The 22,567-nt window shown below is 39.3% G+C and overlaps 1 protein-coding gene across 1 annotated transcript in view; it reads left to right on the top strand.

Annotated features, from left to right (window-relative positions):
* LOC136866329 (putative mediator of RNA polymerase II transcription subunit 29) overlaps nucleotides 1–22,567 on the top strand; it is a 254,830-nt gene that overhangs the window by 66,949 nt on the left and 165,314 nt on the right. Inside the window, exons 6-7 of the mRNA XM_068226696.1 lie at nucleotides 5,415–5,475; nucleotides 22,445–22,513. Of these exons, the coding sequence (XP_068082797.1) occupies nucleotides 5,415–5,475; nucleotides 22,445–22,513 (130 nt within the window). The remainder of the gene's footprint in view (nucleotides 1–5,414; nucleotides 5,476–22,444; nucleotides 22,514–22,567) is intronic.

Genomic DNA, 22,567 nt, shown 5'->3' with positions numbered 1-22,567 from the left:
TGCGAGAACTTGGGTCACTGATTGTTTCATAAATATATGAGGATTACATTCTTTTGTTTGCTGTTTGTTTAACGTCGCACTAACATATCGAAGGTTTTCGGCGACGGAAGGGTGGAAGGTTGGGAAGGTAGCGGGGGGGGCCTTAATTAAGGTACAGCCCCAGCATTTGCCTAGTGTGAAAATGGGAAACCACGGAAAGCCATCTTCAGGGCTGCCGACAGTGGGGTTCGAACCCACTATCTCCCGAATGCAAGCTCACAGATGCGCGACCCTAACCGCACGGCCACTTGCTCGGTGGATTATATTTTAGGCCTTTCTCTAAACTACCTTAATACGCAGCGTGAATAAAATAATTTATAGCCTAGACTGTAATGCCTTATTCCCCGAATTTACATACCGATTTTCATTAAATTCTGTTCAGCCATTTTCTCACGAACATACATACATACATACATACATATATACGTACATACTGCATTGCAGTCTACATGATTCACATAGTACCTACAAAACATGGTGAGACTGAATGGCTGTGGTAATTTTCTCCTCCATTTCTTAACTAACTGCGTGACACGTGCGCAGGAAACTGTTTCGAAGACTGCGCGTGGTAGGCGGAAGTAGGTGCAGAACCGGCCTGCTCTGCTCTGTCCTGCCCTGTCTGTCAACTTGCGATGGTGCAAGGATTTGTGTGGATTACAAAAATGTGCTGTGCGCTGCACTGCTTTAGCTGCTTCACCTGCGTCCCAATGCTCTCTGCACTTCGAATTCCTTCCCTCTCAACTTCCATTTACTTTCTTCAATATCTCGAAAATGTCCCTCAACACTTTCTCGGGGATTGGTGTTAAAAATTAATTTGAACTTTAAGGAAACTTTTAAGCCCAAGAAACATAAGGGTCATCACTTTGGAATTTAAGATATAACTGGATGAAAAAATGTTGACACTCCAACACAGGGCGGCACACAGCCGGTTTCGACAGGCAGACACAGCCAAGGCCAACTAATCTATCTAGTGTGGCCTTGGCACAGCACGTTCGGTTCAGGCACATTCCAGCTGAAGCGGAGCATGTCCTGTTGCCTCTCGAAGTTCTCTCTAGGACGCCGTTACAGTCCTGTGTCCCGTGTCTCGGCACTCTGTACCGAAACACTCCGCCTCAAGTTCCTAATGTTGCGGAACAAGTGAATGTCCCGGTCTGCCCAACCCTACTGGTCACAGCTGATCTTATATCAGCCATTAGCCACATGGAAGAATGGTGGATGATTCTTGTCTCGTTCCTTGGTGCATGTTAGTCAAATATTTCCAGTATCAGTAAATTGAATTGTTTACCTATGTTCTGAAAATTACATATACTATCCCAAGACATTTTATATGTGTCGTGGCATAATTCTAATGTAGTGGTGGTACTAAGATATTTGTGTAGAATTACCCAGGTACACTATCATGTGAAGAGATGCCAGGCGGAGGTACCCGTCCATGCTGTTTGTGGTAAAACTTGACAACTAATAACAATTTGGGATATGCAAAAAATGCTTTCTATGCCGGGCTGAGTGGCTCAGACGGTTAAGGCACTGGCCTTCTAACCCCAACTTGGCAGGTTCGATCCTGGCTCAGTCCGGTGGTATTTGAAGGTGCTCAAATACGATAGCCTCATGTCGGTAGATTTACTGGCATATGAAAGAACTCCCGCGGGACTAAATTCTGGCACCTCGGTGTCTCCGAAGACCGTAAAAGTAGCTAGTGGGACGTAAAGCAAATAACATTAGATTATGATTATTATTATTATTATTAGAAAAACGCTTTCTAAAGTAATCATCCAACACTTTGAGTTGATTTCTTGGAATATCATTGGTCAGACTACTGGCGTTCTCCATCTAACATTTTCAGAATATACATTTAAATAAATCATTACATCGCTCTTTACACCATTGCATGCAGCATTTAGCGTTCACCAGCAAAATGTTTGAGTGCCTGAGCCTTGATTTCCAGTTCTTGTATCTCGTGGTGCACAGTCATGTACCATTGTGGCACTGCAGAATTTGCAGGTGATAGTATCTCATAATGCTATGTGATTTTCCTGAGCCACCTTTTCAATGTTCGATGGTCTTTGTTGGTCAGTATACGTGACATACCGAGCTGTCGTTTCATTGTGATTGTGTCTTCCTGTTTCTACTTTACAGTCATGTCTTTGACAGTCAATTTGAGCAACATGAGGAGAATGGAAGTGGTCCTTACTAACTACTTACTGATATGGCAACCAATAACCATTCCACCTTAAAAGTGACTGATCTAATTTACTCCACCCTTTCTGCAGGTATCTTGCAGCACTGAACAACTCTGAGCTCTCATCTGCCTTTCACAGCAGCAGCAGTGGTGGGAGTAGTGATAACATCTAGGCTCTAGTTTATGTGTACTGTAACTCTATTCATTTGCATAGGCATAGCTACAAAGTGTGCTTTACATTTTTGGTTTAAAGCTTTCAACAATAATAATGATGGAGTCCAGTGTGAAACTGAGTGTGAACAAGAAACTGTTAAGGTATCAAGAAACTGTGAAGGCAAGTGACCTTGATGGGCTGTCTTTTGATGTTAAGTACAAGTGAATATTTTTCTGTTTTTCCTAAACTTATAGAAGTGTAACTTGATGATTGATCTATCACCACATACAAGAGTTCTGAAAAATGACCCATGTGTTACAGTGGTGGGTTAGTAACCTTTAAAGGAATGGCATCAGGTGCTTGGTGAAAAAGGATGACTAAAATTTACAGGGTCTTTTAACCCTTCGTGGGTGGCGGTCATTTATGGCCATAGGCGGCAAAGAAAATAAAATAAATAAACATGCATGCAAAATTTTGGGAAATTTACTAAAACCATGAAAATATGCCTAAATATACCACATACATTGTTTATGAGTGGAAATCCAAATTTGAAGCGGTTTGAAAGCAAAATAAAAATCATAAAATCATTTTTTCATTGGAAGAACGGCACAAGGCACTCTCCACTTTATGATGTGACAGTGGTTAACTTGAAGTACACTGTAGTTCGCTATTATGAAATACGTGTACAAAAAACTACTTTTAATGATATTTTGGTTTAATTTTTTGACTTTGTCCATCAAAAAGTGAAAAAATCTGTCAGACAATAGTCATAGCAGTTGAATCTACACTGTACACAGTTAAATAAATAAACAAATAAATTTGTAAGTGTCAGGGTGATGGAGCCTCAAAACTCCAATAAATGCCTTTATGTCACACAATGTTGGGTGATGCCAATTTCTTATTCTGCTTTTTTTTGTGGTCGGTGTTGCCTGTAATTTCCTTTTGTCTTCATGTAATTTAGTTTCACTGAGAATATCATCAAACATTTCGTCATAAAAAAATAGACGTAAATATTCTACAGGGGGCATATCAGTATCAGAGTGTGATGGTAATATTGGCCCTTGATCAATATTACAAACGGGAATAATATTTGTTGGCCCAGGATCGCTATTACTCAAGTCCATCCACTCGTCCGCTCTGTCGCAATCTGTGTCAGTGTCACTTGTGTTGTTGTTGCCCTCAGACGAGCTGGAGAAAGAATTTTCGTCCTTAGACTCACATTCACTAAAATCAGACACTTCTTCGACCGTATCATCCAATATTGACACTATGTCCGTTTTGGCGATACCATTTTACCGGAAAACCGCAAAAATACGAGAAAACTCCATCACGGAATGTATGTATTTTGTAACTTCCACAAACAGGAGAACAAACTCGGCAAGATACTTCCCTCACCGGAAGAGTTGAGAAAATAACTCCTGCCATCTCTGAGTATATTTGGGTACCTCCTCGGCTAATAAACCCGTTTTTCGAATGGAACATATATATATATGTTTCCGCCTGGAGTGTAAGAAAAGTCGACCATATATATATGTTTCCGCCCGCAAAGAATAAGAAAAGTTGAAGATAAAAAAATTTCTACAATCCCAGTCGCAAGTTATTCCTGCAAAAGAATGTTCTCAAAACTGAATGTCATGAAGAGAAAACTGCAAATTAACAAAACACATGAGAGAATGGAGTCATTCATTATATTGAGTGCAGAGAGAGGCATTTTGTGTTCCGTTGATTTCAACAGTGTGATCAATGAATTCATGAACAGTGATGTGAAAAGTACAAAAATAAGGTAATTGGGCTCGATTACAGTTACCTGCGATTGTAGTCAGTTACGATTACAAATAAAGTTTCAATAAGTAATCACTAAAATTACAATTACTTTATAGTATGCTAGTCATAAGGAAATAACTGATTTTTTTTTGCATGGGGCAATAATAGAAAAGTTTGCAAGGAAAAGATAGTACTTCATGTTTCTTTAGCATAGAGACTGTAAGTTGTGATCATCACAATTTTGTAACTTTCAAAATGATTTTTTCCCATCAATTTTATGTTATTTAATGACTTTTTAGCATTCCAAATAATTTGCCATTTAGTCTGCAAATAAATTGATTCTTAAAATTCTCATCACTATCGTCGATGCCTTAAGGGTAAAAGTACATCTTTGCATTTACTAAAGAGATGCCCTGCAGGGGCACTTGAATGAATACCTGTGTTTAATTTTTTTTTTTTTTTGCTAGGAGCTTTACGTCGCTCCGACACAGATAGGTCTTATGGCGACGAAGTTTAATTTTAAGAACATGGTTGGAGTGTTTTTGAAAGCACTGGAGAGGTAAGAAAGTACCTCATCCAGAACTTGTGCGATGCGATGGCGTATGGCTTTTAGTGCCAGGAGTGCCTGAGGACAAGTTTGGCTCACCAGATGCAGGTCTTCTGATTTGACTCCCGTAGGCAACCTGCACATCGTGATGAAATGATGATGAAGACGACACATACACCCAGCCCTTGTGCCAGCGGAATTGACCAATTATGGTTGAATTTCCCAACCCTGTCGGGAATCGAACCCGGGACCCCTGTGACCAAAGGCCTGCACGCTATCTATTTAGCCGTGGAGCTGGACCCGGTACATGCTAAGCTGTAGTAGAACTGAAAATGTTATAATTTATTTTTCCCCATTTCCGTTTCGGTGTGATGTATATCAATTACTATACTAGAATGTAACGATTACACTTTTATTTGAAGAAGTAAATTTCAAGTAAATATTACACTTTTTAGAAAGTAACGATCACAGATTAAAATTACTAAGAATGTAATCGTTGCAAGCAATTAAATACTTTTACCCAATTACTTCCCAGCTCTGTTCTAGAGGATTTTAAAGAACACCTCTTGTTGCAAATACAGAAACGAGGTACGTATATAATGTTTCTAATCCTGGTCAATTGAGCTTCAGAACGCCATGATGAGAAGTCCTGGCTATGCCTATGTTCATTTGTAAATATATTCCTTAATTAATTATAAGACTACAACTGCTTATTTATTTTTCCCTCCCAGAGACTAGAATGTGGATGAAGGACCTGCTGGAGAAGATGATACTTGCTGGTGCTGAACGAAGGTATGTACATCACTTAGCAACATTAATGACGAATCTTATTTGAATAGAAGTTTGAACCCCATCTTCAGCAGCCCTGAAGATGGTTTTCTGTGGTTTCTCATTTTCACACCAGGCAACTTCTGAGGCTGTACCTTAATTAAGGGCATGGGTGCTTCCTTCCCGCTCCTGGCCCTTTCCTATCCCATTGTCACCATAAGACCTGTATGTGTTGGTGCGATGTAAAGCAGATAGTAAAATAAAAGACTGAAAAACCAATTTGTATTTTCCAACTCTCTTAAACAACCTACTACACTCCAGTTTTCTGCCTTTCCAAGGCCATAGAATCTTTGTAAATTAATAATTTAGTACTTGAAAAGTATAAGTGTCACGTGTCCTTCGCGCTCCTCGCTTTGCCGCCTGCTCCGCGCACGCAACAGCCTGGATTGTTCTCGACTCTACGAGACATCTGCACTGCGCTTGCCTGTTACATCAGCCAGCTATATAAAGGCGCTGCCGTCCAGCCACAGCCGAGAACTTGCCAGTGCCCAGCACCAGATTACGCCGAATGTCGAACACGGAGGCTATCCCTCTTAAAAAGGTGCCTCGAATAGGTGGACTGATTCTGAGTGTTTGAGGTTTCACCTCGGGTTACTGCCTCCGCTCCCTTTTCCCGCAGCCACGTCGAGTCCGATGACAGTATTCCCTCAGTCCCACCTAGGCTCAAACACATCAATTAGTATTCTACTAATTATGCATTTCAATGTCAGTTCCTGACAAGTTACAGAAACAACTAATATTCTATTAGTGCAAGCTTTCGCTACTGATTACACTTGTGACGGTATAGAGCAGATAGTTTTCAACTATCAAGAACTCTAGCTTTTCATTGGACTTTCGCATCAAGATAGATTCATGTATATATGTATATAAAGTGTACAAAATTTTGGAACTTCAGTCTTCGAGCAACGTTAACTGTTTATAATTTTCATACTGCTTCGAGGAAAGTTTTATTTGAATGTATGTATATATGTTGTTAAGACTATCTGAAGCAATAAAGTATAGTTGTGTTCCTTTATACCTGTTCTTGTATACAACACAACTAAAATTGACGACGAGGTAAACTAATGTGCAGACCTCACCAATGACATTTAAATTGGCGACGAGCAAAACTAACACGCAGATTTCGCACATTACATTAAAATTGGCGACAAGGTACACACACTACTACGTACCTCACTTACCACACAAATTCGGCGAAGAAGTAAACGTCATCAGTAACTATAACCAGCACATCGGGATCAACAGCACTCTGCCAACAGTTCGCATTTATACAGCACAATTCTACCTCGCTACGACTCCGTTGAACTACGGACAGTCCACTTCCTTTTCACGGCTCGCCCTCTTCCAACACCTGTTCGGCGCACGCCAAGCTCTCTTTCTCACTCCCAGCTGCTCGCGTGAATGTCAGGTTGTCAGCCAGTCTCAGTACACGCTGCTTCATAAGTTATTCTCTCTCTTGCACTGCTCACCATGGCTACGGCGGAGCAATTTGCTGCTATATTACAAGCTTTACAACAGCAACAACAGCAATTCATGCAACAACAACAAACAGCATTGCTTACAGCTATACAAGCTCTTTCTGCTTCTGCACAGCCCACAGCAGTCCCAACATTTTCTGCTTTTGACCCGGCTCACGAAGAATGGTCAGCCTATTACACCCGCCTTCAGCAACACTTCATCTGCCATTCAATCACGGACGAAAAGTGACAACGTGCTCTATTCCTCAGTTCAGTTGGAAATTCGACGTGTGAATTACTGCAAAAATTAAGCCCTGAGGAGCAAATTTCCTAAGTGCCTTTCGCGCAGCTATTAGGTCGTATCAATGAGCATTATACTAGAGACCCGCACATCGTAGCCGCTCACTACAAGTTTTTTCAAAGCAGGAAGCAGCCGCACCAGACTCATGCCGAGTGGATTGCGGAACTACGTGGTCTCGCCAAGCCCTGCCAGTTTATCTGTTCCAAGGACGGTTGTGGTACGTCCTATACAGATTCTCTCATTTGGGACATGGTCATTCTCCATACTCCCCAGGACAAAGTTCGTTTTGATGCTGTTAAGAAGAGTAACCCTTCTGTAGAAGAAGTGCAGCGCATAGCTACTGTATGTGAACTCACTACCAAGACTGCCACGGAAATTGCTAATAAACATGAGGTCGCTCAAGTCTCGCAGCCTGCCTGCCAGTCGTCTGCTCCTTTGAACCGCCCCAGCAAATCGCTTTCTGCTAAGCGTTCTCGCCAGGTTCCCTCTCGCTCTTCTCCAAGAAAGCCTGCTGCTCAGAAGACGTCTCACCTCCTGCCTTCCTGCAGAGGATGTTTCAAACATCACGACCGCCGTGACTGCCGTTTCTTCACAGCCACTTGTGATCATTGTCATAAAATCGGGCACATCAAGACAGTCTGTAACAGTTCGCTCCGCCCTGCCAAGACTTCTTCGACATGAAAGCCTAATACTCAGCCCCGACAGGACATGGAAATAGATCAGATCAGTCTCATTCTGCCTACCAAGAATTCCAGCAAGATACTAGTTCCACTCTCTTTCTCTGATCGCTCTATTGAATTTCAGTTAGATACTGGCTCACCTGTCTGTATCATCAACCTGGCTGAGTATCATGACTTAGGCTCACCTTCGTGCTCTCTGGCTGACATGCAGCTTGTTACGTTTAACAAGAGGAAGATTGATATTTAGGGCCAGATCACTCTTCCAGCCAGCTATAAGGGTATTCAGAAAGTCATTACCTTACTTGTAGTCAACAACTACACAGCTTCTAATATTCTTGGCATGGATCTCTTCAATTTATTCGGCTTCCAAATTCATGACAACGTCAATGTAGTCTCTACCTTGCAACCTACCTCTGATGTTACGGATCTACTGGAGCAATTTCCTGAAGTCTTCGACTCTACACTAGGCACCGCCAAGGACTACACTGCTCACATACAGCTGAAATCAGGAGCCAAGCCTCGTTTTTGCAAAGCCCGTCCTGTTCCACTTGCACTTCAAGACCAAGTCAATGACGAGTTAAACAGATGGATAGAAGCCGGTATAGTGGTCCCTGTTACTTCCAGTCAATGGGCTACTCCTTTGGTCGTCATTAATAAACCCAATGGCAAGATACGCCTTTGTGGTGATTTTCGCTCTACGGTCAACTCACAGATTGAAACCGACGTCTTTCCAATTCCCTGTCCGGAAGAATTATTTCGCCGTTTAGCAGGTGGTCAATTTTTCTCTAAAGTGGATCCAAAAGAAGCATATCTACAGCTACTTTTAAACGACGAATCCAAGCAATTTTTCATGCTGAATACTCCTCTTGGACTGCTCCAGCTCCAGCGTCTCCCTTTCGGAGTCTCTTCATCAGCTGCTATTTTCCAGCGCTATTTAGCACAGCTCACCGCCTCCATTCCCGGTTGTGCGCATTACCTTGATGACATTCTGGTGACTGGCAAAGATCATCAAGAGCATCTCCGTAATCTGCGCTTACTTCTCACTAAATTGAAAGAAAATGGTCTCCGCGCGAACTTAGATAAATGCACTTTCTTTCAACCGCAAGTACACTACTTAGGTCATATCCTCGATAAGAACGGCATTCGACCTAGTGAACGGAATGTCTCTGCGATTGTCAACATGCCTGCACCACAGAACATCAAGCAGCTCCAATCTTTCATAGGCAAAGCGAACTATTATAACAAGTTCATTCCAAGCTTCGCTTCAGTTGCAGCTCCGTTGAATGCCTTACGCAAGAAAGGTGTTAAATTTCAGTGGTCTCTGCAATGCCAACATGCCTGGCAAGCTATTAACAAAGCCCTTGTTCAAGCTGTCAGACTCACTCACTTTCAGCCCGGCAAGCTCCTCACGCTCGCCACGGACGCCTCAGATTATGGAATCCGTGCCGTTCTCTCTCAGAAGGATCGTCACGGACAAGAACGTCCTATAGGTTTTGCTTCAAAGACACTCAACAAGCATCAACGTCGTTACTCTCAGATTGAAAAAGAAGCTTTGGCTATCATCTTTGGTATTCGCCGTTTCAGCGAATATCTCTATGGCAACCATTTCCTGATCATTACTGATCACAAGCCTCTTCTACACTTATTCCATCCTGGTAATAAGATCCTTGAGCATTCGCTCCGTAAACTTCAAAAATGGTGCATATTCCTTTCTGATTATTCCTATCAGATCGCCTATCATGCCACATCCCAGCATTGTAATGCTGATGCCCTCTCTCGCTTACCAGTGGGTCCTGACACCACCTTCAATTCCTAGGAATCAGAATGTCTCCAGTTGGACATCGAACTCGAAGACACTGTATCCAGCCTTCCCATTGACGCTACCTGCATCGCTAAAGCTACGGATAAGGACAATACGCTTGCTACAGTACGTACTTACATACGCAACAGTTGGCCTCGTCAGAACAAACTCCCTTCCGGCGTAGCGTCTCACGACTCGTGCCGGAGTTATACTCTTAGAGACAGGCTCCCTCTTCCGAGTGGTTATCCCGCTGTGTGTACGACAACGAGTTCTCGACTTGTTACATCAAAGTCATTGGGGCATATCCCGCACTAAGAAACTTGCATGTCAACACTGCTATTGGCCCGGTATTGACACCGTCATAGAGAAGCTCATCCGCCATTGTGAACAATGTCAAATTCATCAGAACGCCCCGTCCTCTGACCTCGCTTCATGGCCTCCTCCTACTTCTCCATGGGAACGAGTACACATTGACTTCGCTGGACCTTTTCTCAACTCCATGTGGCTCATCGTGATAGACTCTCGATCTAACTTTCCCTACGTAGTTGACATGCATTCTACTACTACTACTACTACTACTACTACTACTACAGAAGCTACCATTCGTGCACTTCAGAAGATATTTACAACTGAAGGCTTACCTCAACTGCTAATTTCCGACAACGGACCGCAATTTACTGCTACAGCTTTCTAGAACTTCTGTACATATAATGGTATTCGGCACATTTTAGCACCGCCTTTTCACCCTCAATCTAATGGTGAAGGTGAACGTTTTGTGCAAACTTTTAAAAAAAGTATGGAGAAAGCCGTATCTTCAGGTTTAAGTAAAGAGCAAGCCTTGTTACAGCTCCTAGGAAATTATAGAACTCTGCCCGGCGCTGACAATGTCACTCCCGCTCAAAAGCTCCATGGACGCCCTCACAGAAGATTACTTTCTCTGTTGCAGCCTCTTCCTGCCCAGCCGAAGCACTCTCCAACGAAGTTTAATGTCAACGACAAGGTCTACATTCGCACCTTCAAGTCCAATCCGCTCTGGCTACCTGGTGTCATCTGCCGCACCTTAGGTCATCGTCTCTACGAGATTCAGACTGCTGAGAAACGCATCTGCCGCCACCAGGACCAGATACGCCTCCGATATCGTCCATATCCTACTATTGATTGTATTGTTAAACCTGCCAAGTCTATTGCTGAACGAGCTCTAGATCACTTAATTCATATGGGTTCCTTTCAGGAGGATTCTTCTACACTTCGCCCAATCCCGGCTCCAGACAACACGACAGAGACGGCCGACTCTCCTGCCCAGCATCGCTGCCGCCGCCAACGCCGCTGCCGCTTCACGCCGTACCGGCATAATTAGGAGGGGAGGGTGTCGTGTGTCCTTCGCACTCCTCGCTCTGCGCCGCCTGCTCCGCGCACGCAACAGCCTGGATTGTTCTCGACTCTACGGGACATCTGCACTGCGCTTGCCTGTTACATCAGCCAGCTATATAAAGGCGCTGCCTTCCAGCCACAGGCGAGGACTTGCCAGTGCCCAGCACTAGATTACGCCGAATGTCGAACACGGAGGCTATCCCTCTTAAAAAGGTGTCTCGAATAGGTGGACTGATTCTGAGTGTTTGAGGTTTCACCTCGGGTTACTGCCTCCGCTCCCTTTTCCCGCAGCCACGTCGAGCACGATGACAGTATTCCCTCAGTCCCACCTAGGCTCAAACACATCAAATAGTGTTCTACTAATTATGCATTTCAATGTCAGTTCCTGACAAGTTACAGAAACAACTAATATTCTATTAGTGCAAGCTTTCGCTACTGATTACACTTGTGACGGTATAGAGCAGATAGTTTTCAACTATCAAGAACTCTAGCTTTTCAATGGACTTTCGCATCAAGATAGATTCATGTATATATGTATATAAAGTGTACAAAATTTTGGAACTTCAGTCTTCGAGCAACGTTAACTGTTTATAATTTTCATACTGCTTCGAGGAAAGTTTTATTTGAATGTATGTATATATGTTGTTAAGACTATCTGAAGCAATAAAGTATAGTTGTGTTCCTGTATACCTGTTCTTGTATACAACAATAAGTATTATTATTATTTTTTGATTCGTTATGCCCAACTAAGGAGGGTGTGTGAACTTATTTAACACAACATTCCTTCTTGTCTTCCCAAAATTTCTTGAATTATTTGCTTGATTTCTTCTAGAATGGGAGGTTCTGAGTCTGGATTTGGTGTAGGTTTCTCAGAGGTTAATTGGTGGTTTGGATTTTCACAATTTAATAGACTTTTGAAGTCTATTATTATTATTATTATTAATAATAACAATAATATCTGCTTTAAGCCAGTTTGGACATGATAGCTTATCTGCTTAGATGAAATGATAACTGGTGTTATACATCATGATAATAGAGTCTTCTTCCAATGAATACAGCATATCAATCATCACCACTGTTCTGATTTAGGGCAGTTGTCCAAATGGCAAATTCTCTATAAAAATAATAGTCTGATAACAACAACACATTTGAAAAAAATTATAGTTCTTTATTCTCTTTAAATGAACCGGCCAACATGGAATTTGACCAGTCAAGGTTACACTACATATGTACAGTGCTGCAAATGAACAGTGATTTCAGAGTTTGATATAAATCTGCAATGCATGCTAGAAAATAGATTTGTGGAATATGATAATGTGGTTTCTAAACTGAAACATCATATGTGTGGGTAACCTCAATAATATAGAAAAACAACTTCCATGAAATTCATGCATATAATATTTCATTTACTTCAATCAATAGAAAATGTTACAAGCAATGATAAAAATAAACTGAATTTTTAACTTTGTGGAAATTTGCAGACATCTGTAGAAGATATTTTATCTACAAAAGCATTTGAAGTAAAAGAAACAAATGATAAGAATACCGTACTCAGTTCCTCTGGTCATATAATGAAAAATTTTGTTGCCAGCCAACTTGGATTCTGTTAGATCAATGAAAACGTTTTTGAGAAAATATTGAAATTAAGTTTAATATCACTAACAGCATCACTAATGCAATCTGTCAGGTTTGTTGTATGTTTTAATTGTAGGAGTCCTCTTGTGCAGTGTGCTACTCACAGGTCGATTGCATCATCTGCTTATAGACAGAGAAAAATATTTTCTCTAACTCCATAAAAGGTTCTATTTGCAGCACACTACACTGAATAGTACAATTATCACTCTATAAAGTTAAATAAATGTGACAATATTCACAGTAAAATTTTACAACAATAAACATGTGAAGCAAAAATGATAGAATACACTAAAAATTCTAAAATGGACAGAATTCCTTAAAGCAGTTCATGAATTACAACTGTTACAAAGAGGTAAAAAAAATGGATCTGTCACATTTGTCTACCACTTTGTGTATTATCTGCGCACTTTTTAGTGATAGATTTTTGTACTCATTGGAGAAGTAAGAAGAGTTCCGTTAATACTGCCAACTGAATGGAAATGAAATCTGAATTGAATCGATAATATGATCGATCGATATGAATTTTATAAACCTTTATTATTTTAAGCAAACAACTCTGTCACACACACAATATATAATACTATATAACATTTCCCGTTGCGAAACGTGTTCCTAGCATGAATTCTATAGTTTGGCTTTGCTGTGTAAACAACAGTAGTACGAGTACTTAAAGTGTACGCCAGATGTCGCACAGCGATGATAAGCGATTCTTAGTTTGTGTTTCAAAGGTTGCCAATACGAATCTCGAAAATAACCAAAGTCGACCACTTCAGCACTAGGGTGTAAATCTATCACTAAAAAGTGCGCGGATAATATCCTTATCTATGCCCAGATTTGTTGCATTCAAGCTCACTGTCACTGCTCTCAACCATTATTATGATGATAGGATCTTGTGTATGGCTTGGAATGATGACTTTCTGGCAATGTTTCAGAATATCTTACACAGTTCTTTGAGTTTTCTTAAGTTACTGTATCATAGATTTCTTGTGTAATCAGCTCAACATCAGCAAGTTTGAAAGTTATGTTCTTTGCAACTTCCTGTTTAGCTTGGGCCCGTATCAACTTCATTGGAATATACTGGCAAGAGCACTACTTGATGCCCCATTTCATTTACAAGTCTATCCAATTCATATGACTTCTTGGTACTTCGAGTTCTCTTCTAATTTCAGGAAGAGAATATGGAATGCCTATCTTATGCAGCTACTCAGTAATATCTGCTTTAAGCCAGTTTGAACCTGATAACGTATCCACACAGATGCACACAAGATGCTATCAGTTGGTACAATGAATTTTATTCACATATATACACAAATTAACACACACATAACCTTAATCACAGTAACACGAAACAAAAACACTTCACTGGTAGAATATCAACAAAGCCGCCATCTTTAAACAGTTGACAACTGACACCGAATACCACCGAGGTTACAATTGGACACACAGTTGAAAACAGATGACTGCCTTAACTCGGCATGTCAGCCACTCTCTTCCAATAACTACCAAACCACAACTTCAGTAACTCAACAGTAACTGATTTCACCTTCTTGAATATTCCAGTGTGTCCAATACATAGAAATAGTGTACAGAATATTCTCAATTGTTCTAGTGTCTATACCATTCTGGAAGTTACAGTGTGTTTCACAATTATGGATTACAGTTTATATATACAGGTAAGAATAAATGACATAATATTAATTTACAGGTATTTACAATAATGGAACATATCAATGTCTATGTACAACATATGTTCCATGACATAACCTTGCACATAATACGGTCATTCGACTACATAAATAATAGTAATACAAATACTAAATGGATGTCAGACTTCACAGCTATACATACAAGAAATAGTAATAATCACGATCATAAAATAATAATATTAATAATAATAATCGAATAATAATAATAATAATAATAATAATAATAATAATAATAATAATAATAATAATAATAATATTATTTGAGCTCGATATCTGCATTAGTTATACCTGTTATCGCACTTGCGTCAGTGATAGCTTGTCTGCTTTGATGGAATGATAACTGGTGTTATCCATCATGATAATAGAGTTTTCTTCTGATGAATACAACATATCAGTTGTCACCACTGATCTAATTTAGGGCATTTGTCCAGATGGCAGATTCCTTACCAGTTGTTTAACTAGCCTTTTCTAAAGCGTTTTCAAAGAAGTTGGAAATTTAGCTAACATCTCCCATGATAAATCATTCCAATCCCTAACTCCTCTTCCTATAAATTAATATTTGCCTCAACTGTTCTCTTGAATTCCAATTTTATCTTTATATTGTGATCTTCCTTTTAAAAATGCCACCCAACCTTATTTGTCTACTAATGTCATTTCTCACAATCTCTCCAATCTCAATGATCTGAATTTAGGGCAGTCGCCCAGGTGGCAGATTCTTTTATCAACTGTTTACCTAGCTTTTTCTTAAATCTTTTCAATGAACTTTGAAATTAATTGAACATTTCCCTTGATAATTTATTCCAATCCCTTATTCCTCATCCTATAAATGAATATTTGCCCCAATCTCTCCTCTTGAATTCCAACTTTATCTTCATATTATGATGTTTTCTACTTTTAAAAGCTCCACTCAAGCTTAATCTTCTACTTATGTCATTCCACGCCAACTCACCACTGACAGCTCGTAGCATACCACATAGTTGAGCATCTCATCTCCTTTCTCCCAAGTCTTCCCAGCCCAAAGTTTGCTAAGTCTTTCATAACAACACTCTTTTATCAGAAATCACCCAGAGCAAACTGCTATTTTTCTTTAGATCTTTTCCAGTTATCAAATCAAATAATCCTGGTGTGGGTTCCATATGCAGGAATCATACTCTAATTGTAGTCTTACCAGGGACTTATATACCTTCTACTTCACATTTTTACTACAACTGCTAAATACCTTCATAACCACACAAAGAGATTTATAATTTTTATTTACAATCCCATTTATGTGATTACCCTAATGAAGATCATTCCTCATATTAATACCTAGGTAGTTACAGTGATCCGCATGAGGTACATTCACACCATCAATGAAATAAGTAAAAGTGATAGGACTTTCCCTCTTGGTGAATCTCACAACCTGACTTTTTACCCTGTTTACCATCGTACCATTGCCTGCCGTCCATCTCAGAACATTGTCAAGATTTTTTGCAATCCTGTAATTTATTACTCTATACAGTATCGGTATAACATCATCCCCAGAATACCTTATCTCCTGATTCCAGGTTTTTACTTGTATCATTTATGATAATATAAAGGTCCAATTATACTTCACCTACTCTAATTACCTACATTCTGTTTTCTAGAACAGAATCAGACAATACTTCACCTACTCTAATTACATGAGTTCTGTTTTGTAGAAATGTAGCCGCCCATTTACTCACTCTTTTGTCTAGTCCAGTTGCACACATTCTTGTTGTAATCTCACCAATTACCCTATCAAAAGCCTTGAATAGGTCAGTAGCAATACAATCCATTTGTCCTCCTTAATCTATGATATCTGCTATATTTTGCTGGAATTCTATGAGTTGAGCTTCAGTGGAATAACTTTTCCTAAACTCAAACTGCCTTCTATCGAATCCATTATTCATTTTGCAAACATGTCTGATATAATCAGAAAGAATACTTTCCCAAAGCTTACATGCAACATATGTCAAATTGACTGGCCTGTAATTTTTGGCTTTATGCTTATCATCCTTTCCTTTATACACAGGGGCTACTATAGCCACTCTCCATTCATTTGGAATAGCTCTTTCATGCAAACAATAATCAAGTACTTCAGATATGTTACTATATCCCATCCCAATGTCTTTAGTAATCCCCAGAAATCTTACCAATTCCAGCTGCTTTTCTAGCTTTCAAGTCAGCTAGGTCAGTAGCAATACAATCCATTTGTCCTCCTTAATCTATGATATCTGCTATATTTTGCTGGAATTCTATGAGTTGAGCTTCAGTGGAAGCTTATTGTAAATGACTTTGTTATCATAACTTCATTAGTATTAGTTACCTCCTCTTCTTGGACATTATCCTTGTAACCAACTTGTGACATACTGCTGACTGATTACTTCCACCTTCTGTAAAACCTCACATATACACTCACCTTGTTCATTTATAATCCCTGGAATGTCCTTCCTGGAACATGTTTCTGCTTTAAAGTACCTATACATATCCTTCATTTTGGGCCAATGACCTAGATGTTAGGCCCCCTTAAACAACAATAATCATCATCATCATCATCTATCCTTCATTTTTCCAGTAAACTTCATAAGACTGCCACTTATGTTTGCCATCATGTTATCCTTAGATGACTTCTTTGCTAGATTATATTTTCTAGAACGTACAGTATCTTCTATTTCTCCTTACTACCACATCCATTCATTAATCTATTTCGTTTCAACCTGCTTCTTCTTCTTCATCTCTTATTTGTCTGTTATAATATAGTGTGTCTTAACCATTTCTTACCACCTTTATAAGTACATACTTTTCACATACTTGAACAATCACTTTAAACCCATCCCACAGACTGTTTACATTTTTATTTACCAATTTCCACAGATCTTTTTTTTTTTAAACTCTTGTCATGCCTGTCTTATCATCCATTCTTCCTTTCCATACCCTTAGAACTCGTCTGATTTTATAAGCATCACGTCCAGAACATTCTTCCCTCTAGTCGGTTCCATCACTTTCTGATTCAGCTGCCATTCCCCGTATTAACTTATTTACCATTTGTTGGTCATGTTTCCTGTTATTTGCATTACCATCCCAATTGACATTTGGTAAATTGAGATCACCCACTACAATCACATTCCTTTGTGTGTCGTTTCCCACATAACTGATTATCCTATCAAATAATTCCGCATCAGTATCGGCACCATACTCTCCTCTCTGTATATCCCATAAATATCGAGTTACTTGTTATCTTAAGAGATGAGCCTTATACCTAGAATTTCATGTTTCTCAGCCTTAATTTTTTCATAGCTTACAAATTCTTCTTTCACCAGTATGGATACTCCCTCTCCTACCATTCCTATCTGGTCTCTTCAATAAATACTCCAGTGCAATGAGTAAATTTCTGCATTGATAATATCACTTTTCAGTCATGATTCACTCTTATTACAATATCTCTATGCATATATATTTTTAATTCTTTCTACAGCATCTGCAGGCTGTCATAAAGACAGAGAATACCTTACAAATTTTGATTAGGTATGAATTTTTTTCTATATAGAAATGGATTAATCGAAGAAAGAAAGAAAGAAAGAAAGAAACAAACAAACAAGAGGGAATTTTTAAGGTCCATATTATCCCCTTAACATGGTTCTCAGTTAAAGTCCCTGATGTGTGTGGAGTTATGTTACCCTCCGAACATGCTTCTCCTGCGAGCAGCAGGGAAGTGAGACGTCACAGCTGGTGAACTTGGTCAAGGTTGTATTACGTCAGACGACGGAATGTTCTATTCTTTTCCATCATTATCCCTCAAATGGTTAAACGATGTTGCATCGCCCTTTTTGTACACGTTGTTGTGGTCAACGACGATACATCGACTGTTTTGCAGCCGTTCATTAGACACGCTCTCGTTATGCGTAGTAACACACAAATGTGCTCTATTTAGTATCATTTTAAACAGCAGATTCCAGTCTCTCTTTTTACTCTAGTTGCTAGGCTGTAGACTGCCGTTTAAATGAACTGTGGTCTTAAAATTCAGCCGTTAGGCTCGCTACCTAACTGCGCAGTACAATATGGCGCCTTGCCGCGTCACGGTGTCGTTGTGTTGTACGCGCTGTTTTTATTTGCGGAAATGGCGAGTAATTTAGTTTCAAGTCCCAAGTAATTTAAGTTCAAGTCCCATTCGGGAAATGTTGGATGAAATAATGAGTGACGCGAGTGATATGAGTGATAATGACAGTGACATTGACAGACTTCCTGGAAAGCTGGAACGGTAATCTGTGGACCAAAAAAAAAAGGGGGAAGGACCCGGTATTTGTGCCCTGGTTGTAACTATGTAGTTCACAGGGGGTGTTACCACAATTTACAGCACTTTAGGAGGTCTGAAAGGAGAGGAAGAAAAAGGAGGGAGCAGTCTAATTCTGGCAGCTCCTCTGAGTGATTTTGCGGATGTGTTCTAGTGCCAGTGTATATATGTATATATGTCTTTATTTGTGAATATAACATCAGAAGTATTTATATTTTTTTGAAGTGCATAAAATTGTGAACAACATTGTGATTTGACTTTCTCGGGTAAGTTGAGTATTTTAGTGTCTGGTATGGGTGCAAACATTTTGATAATATCATTTTGGAACAGTTTTTTGGAAACTCAGGATGGCTGTAAAGATATAATGAAAGGTACAAAACAAAAATATATTTATTTCAATATCCTATGATATTATGATTTAATAAAATGTATTACACTGCGTGATTTCCTTTTAAAACTTATTTTTAATAATTTTTAATGAAAGTATACAAAAATCCTGAAAATCGTGTGACCGTATCAGTCGTTTACATAGACCATTTGAGGGTTAATGTCTTCTAAACGAATTAAGATATGAAGAAATTAACTACATCACCATGTAGCCTAATTTTTTATAATCATGATTCCCAAGTTACAAAGAGATCTGTTGAAAATTACAGAAGATATTAGCCATTACAATTTCTTGGGGATACCGAATAAATAGGCAGGCATTTCGCTTGTCAAGCCAGTTCACCTTGTACCACAACCGAGATCAGACGGCCGGCTGTTGGGTATTATGCGGGCACGACGTAAGTCGTCAGTTCGACTCTCTACAAAAGTTTAAGTCCGCATATTACGACGCACTGCAAGACTTAGAATATTTGCAGTGTCGTGTGTGTGTGTGTATGTGTGGTTACAGAAACTGGGTCTTAGATGAAATGTGAACAGTTGAGGAGTGTTATCATTTATGAGAACAGTGTGACTGAAACTTACATTTTCTCACCGATACGATGTTACACTTATATAATTTGAATTTTACATTGAATACTGAAAGTGTTGAAACGTGATAGTCAGTGAGACATCAAACTGTCCATGATTTTATATTCGATCTTGACAAATGATAAACTGTGCAAGTAGTGGAATATAATCCAATATTTTCAGACTGTTCATGTTATTGAATTTACGGTAGTGAAGCATCACAGTGCATAGTTGTTCTACCAAAGGTGTTGGAACATTTTTCAAACTGTACGTCTGTGTAACGAATGACTGATATAACTAATTATATTTAACAGTGTCATCGAACTATGAATGACTGATATAACTAATTATATTTAACAGTGTCGTCGAACTTTGATTCTCTTTTACAAGTGTTCAGATTCTTAAATGAGCATAAACTCAGTACAGTGTTTGAACGATCTAGTGCATTTAACATTCCGTAATTACCCCAATAAGACTTGTGTCGAACCCAGGACGGTTCCAGGTAGGACAATATTTTCTTTTACCATTTTCAATAGCGAACGGGACTAAATTCACGGAACTTATTCTTTTTCATTTGATGTCGTGTCTACATCGTTATTCAAACAACACTCTCACACTTAACTTTAATAAGGCAACTTTTGTTTTACGTGATTAATACATCACAAGTTTAATTTTGAGTTCAATTTTGACTGTGTTCTTCTAACTAATCAGTGAAATCCCACTGTGAAGACAACTGAGTGCAGCTTGTGACTTGTTAAAGATTGCTACTAACCATTATCTCATTTGTGCAGACCAGTTACTTTGAATCCATTTCATACCCCAGTGTCACGTTCCAAACAGGACTATGAGTGCTCCTAGACAATCCAGACCTCTGAGATATTTGAGACCTTCCAGATATTCGAGACCGGCACGGAAGATGGTGGCACCATGAGCAAACATTGTGACCCCGCAATGTATCAGGACAAGTTTAACCCCAAGGAGAAGTACTCATTGCAACTGCTGTGCTGAAGTGATGTTAAATTTTAACTTTGTTTCATGAATAAACTTTTTAAAATAATTAGTGTTCCATTATACTTATCTTACGTCCCCCTCCTCTGTAACAATTCAGATAAGGACTGGTCATCCCTGGGCCGAGTCTTGTGTTCAGCTAGCCATCGAAACAAACTTTTACGGTTACAATATGGATGGTCCCTAAAAATATATTCTTTCAGTGCACTAATTGCCATGATAGTTATAAAGGTTTGGAATGTCTGAACTGCTTACCGAAGAGTACAAAAACGTTTGGGATGGTGCTTCTCACTGCGATCACCAACTCAGTAATTGATATATCTGCAATGTGATACTTTTCTTTGATATATTCAACAGTGTTTTATTTTAATTTCATAAATTTTGGGTTTTTCAATCTGTCAAAACTAATTCTGAATAAATAAATAAACCATCTGAAAAAAAAAAAGAAAGTGGTAACAATTGTAGCTGAAAAATAAACACTTTTACCTAGAATTTCATACGGAGCAAGTGGGCATGTAGCTGGGGTCATGAATCCATCAGCTTACATTCGGGAGATAGTGGATTCGAACCCCACTGTTGGCAGCCCTGAAGACAGTTTTCCATGGTTTCCCATTTTCACACCAGGCAAATGCTGGGGCTGTACCTTAATTAAGGCCATGGTCATTTCCTTCTCACTCCTAGCCCTTTCCTATCCCATTGTCGCCATAAGACTTGTCTGTGTCGGTGACATAAAGTAAACTGTATTTTAAAAAAAAAATTTAAAAAAAAAGAGTTGTGTTTCTCATCCTTAATTTTTTCATAGTTTATGTATTCTTGCCTGGAATGTCCTTCCTGGAACGTATTCCTTCCTTAAGGTACCTATACATACTGTCAGTTATGTTGGCCATCAAGTTACCCTTAGATGACTTCTTCACTAGATTATATTTTCTAGTAAGTACCTTCAGTTTCTGCTTACTTCCACAACCATTCATAAATCTATTTCTTTCCAACATATAAGTGAGCATGTGAGCGATCAGTGTGTGTACATCAGTGGCAGCAATGTTGTGGTTGCGTCACAAGCCATAAAGGTCAATGAACGGTGAATTTTCGTTTGAGTATTAAGAGAATGGTATTCTTTTTTTAATTTTCCATGGAGGAAAATCCAGGTAATTTTCAATATAACTTATATTGTAAGGAAGTAGTTATTTTGTTTTAAGCTTGGTGAGATCAGTTGGAGTGACAGATCGATGCTTGTTAAATGTTCTATGAATTGAGCTCAATTGAGAAGGTGAGGGAATTTCCGTGCTTGTTGCGATGCCGTGGAGGCAGGTTGACAGGCCTTATGTGCCCACCGGCTGACCAATGAGAGAAACTGACTGTATATACATACATGATGGAAATTAACATTTTAAATTTCCTTCTTATTCTTTTACCCTTGTCATTTTCACTAATGACTACCTGTCATGTTTTCTCTTCCTCCTGTGTACCATCCACACTTGGCCTCTTCTTGCCCAGCACTTCCTAATTTTCTTCCACTGCCTTTGATTAAACTCAGCATAACTTATATTTGTCTTATATTGACTCCGCCCACCAATCTACCCACTCACTTCATTAGTAGCAGCATTAAAAACATATCAGAAGTAATCTTTACTCTATTAGAGGCTACCTTTTAAAGCCCCTTTTCTTGCTTCATAATGTTGGTACTACAGTTATTGATTTACTTGTATCTGATGTCACTTCTTTTCAGGCGCCAATACAAAGAAGGAAGAGGGGGGGAGAGAGGTAGAGGAAATGGAAGACCACCTCGAAGTTATAGGTGAGAGATGCTCAGTTATAGAAATATCTATGAAGTATTTGTAATGTACACCAG

Source organism: Anabrus simplex, chromosome 3, assembly GCF_040414725.1.
Source record: "Anabrus simplex isolate iqAnaSimp1 chromosome 3, ASM4041472v1, whole genome shotgun sequence".
Classification (NCBI taxonomy): domain Eukaryota; kingdom Metazoa; phylum Arthropoda; class Insecta; order Orthoptera; family Tettigoniidae; genus Anabrus; species Anabrus simplex.
This window is presented reverse-complemented; position numbering and strand designations above follow the sequence as displayed.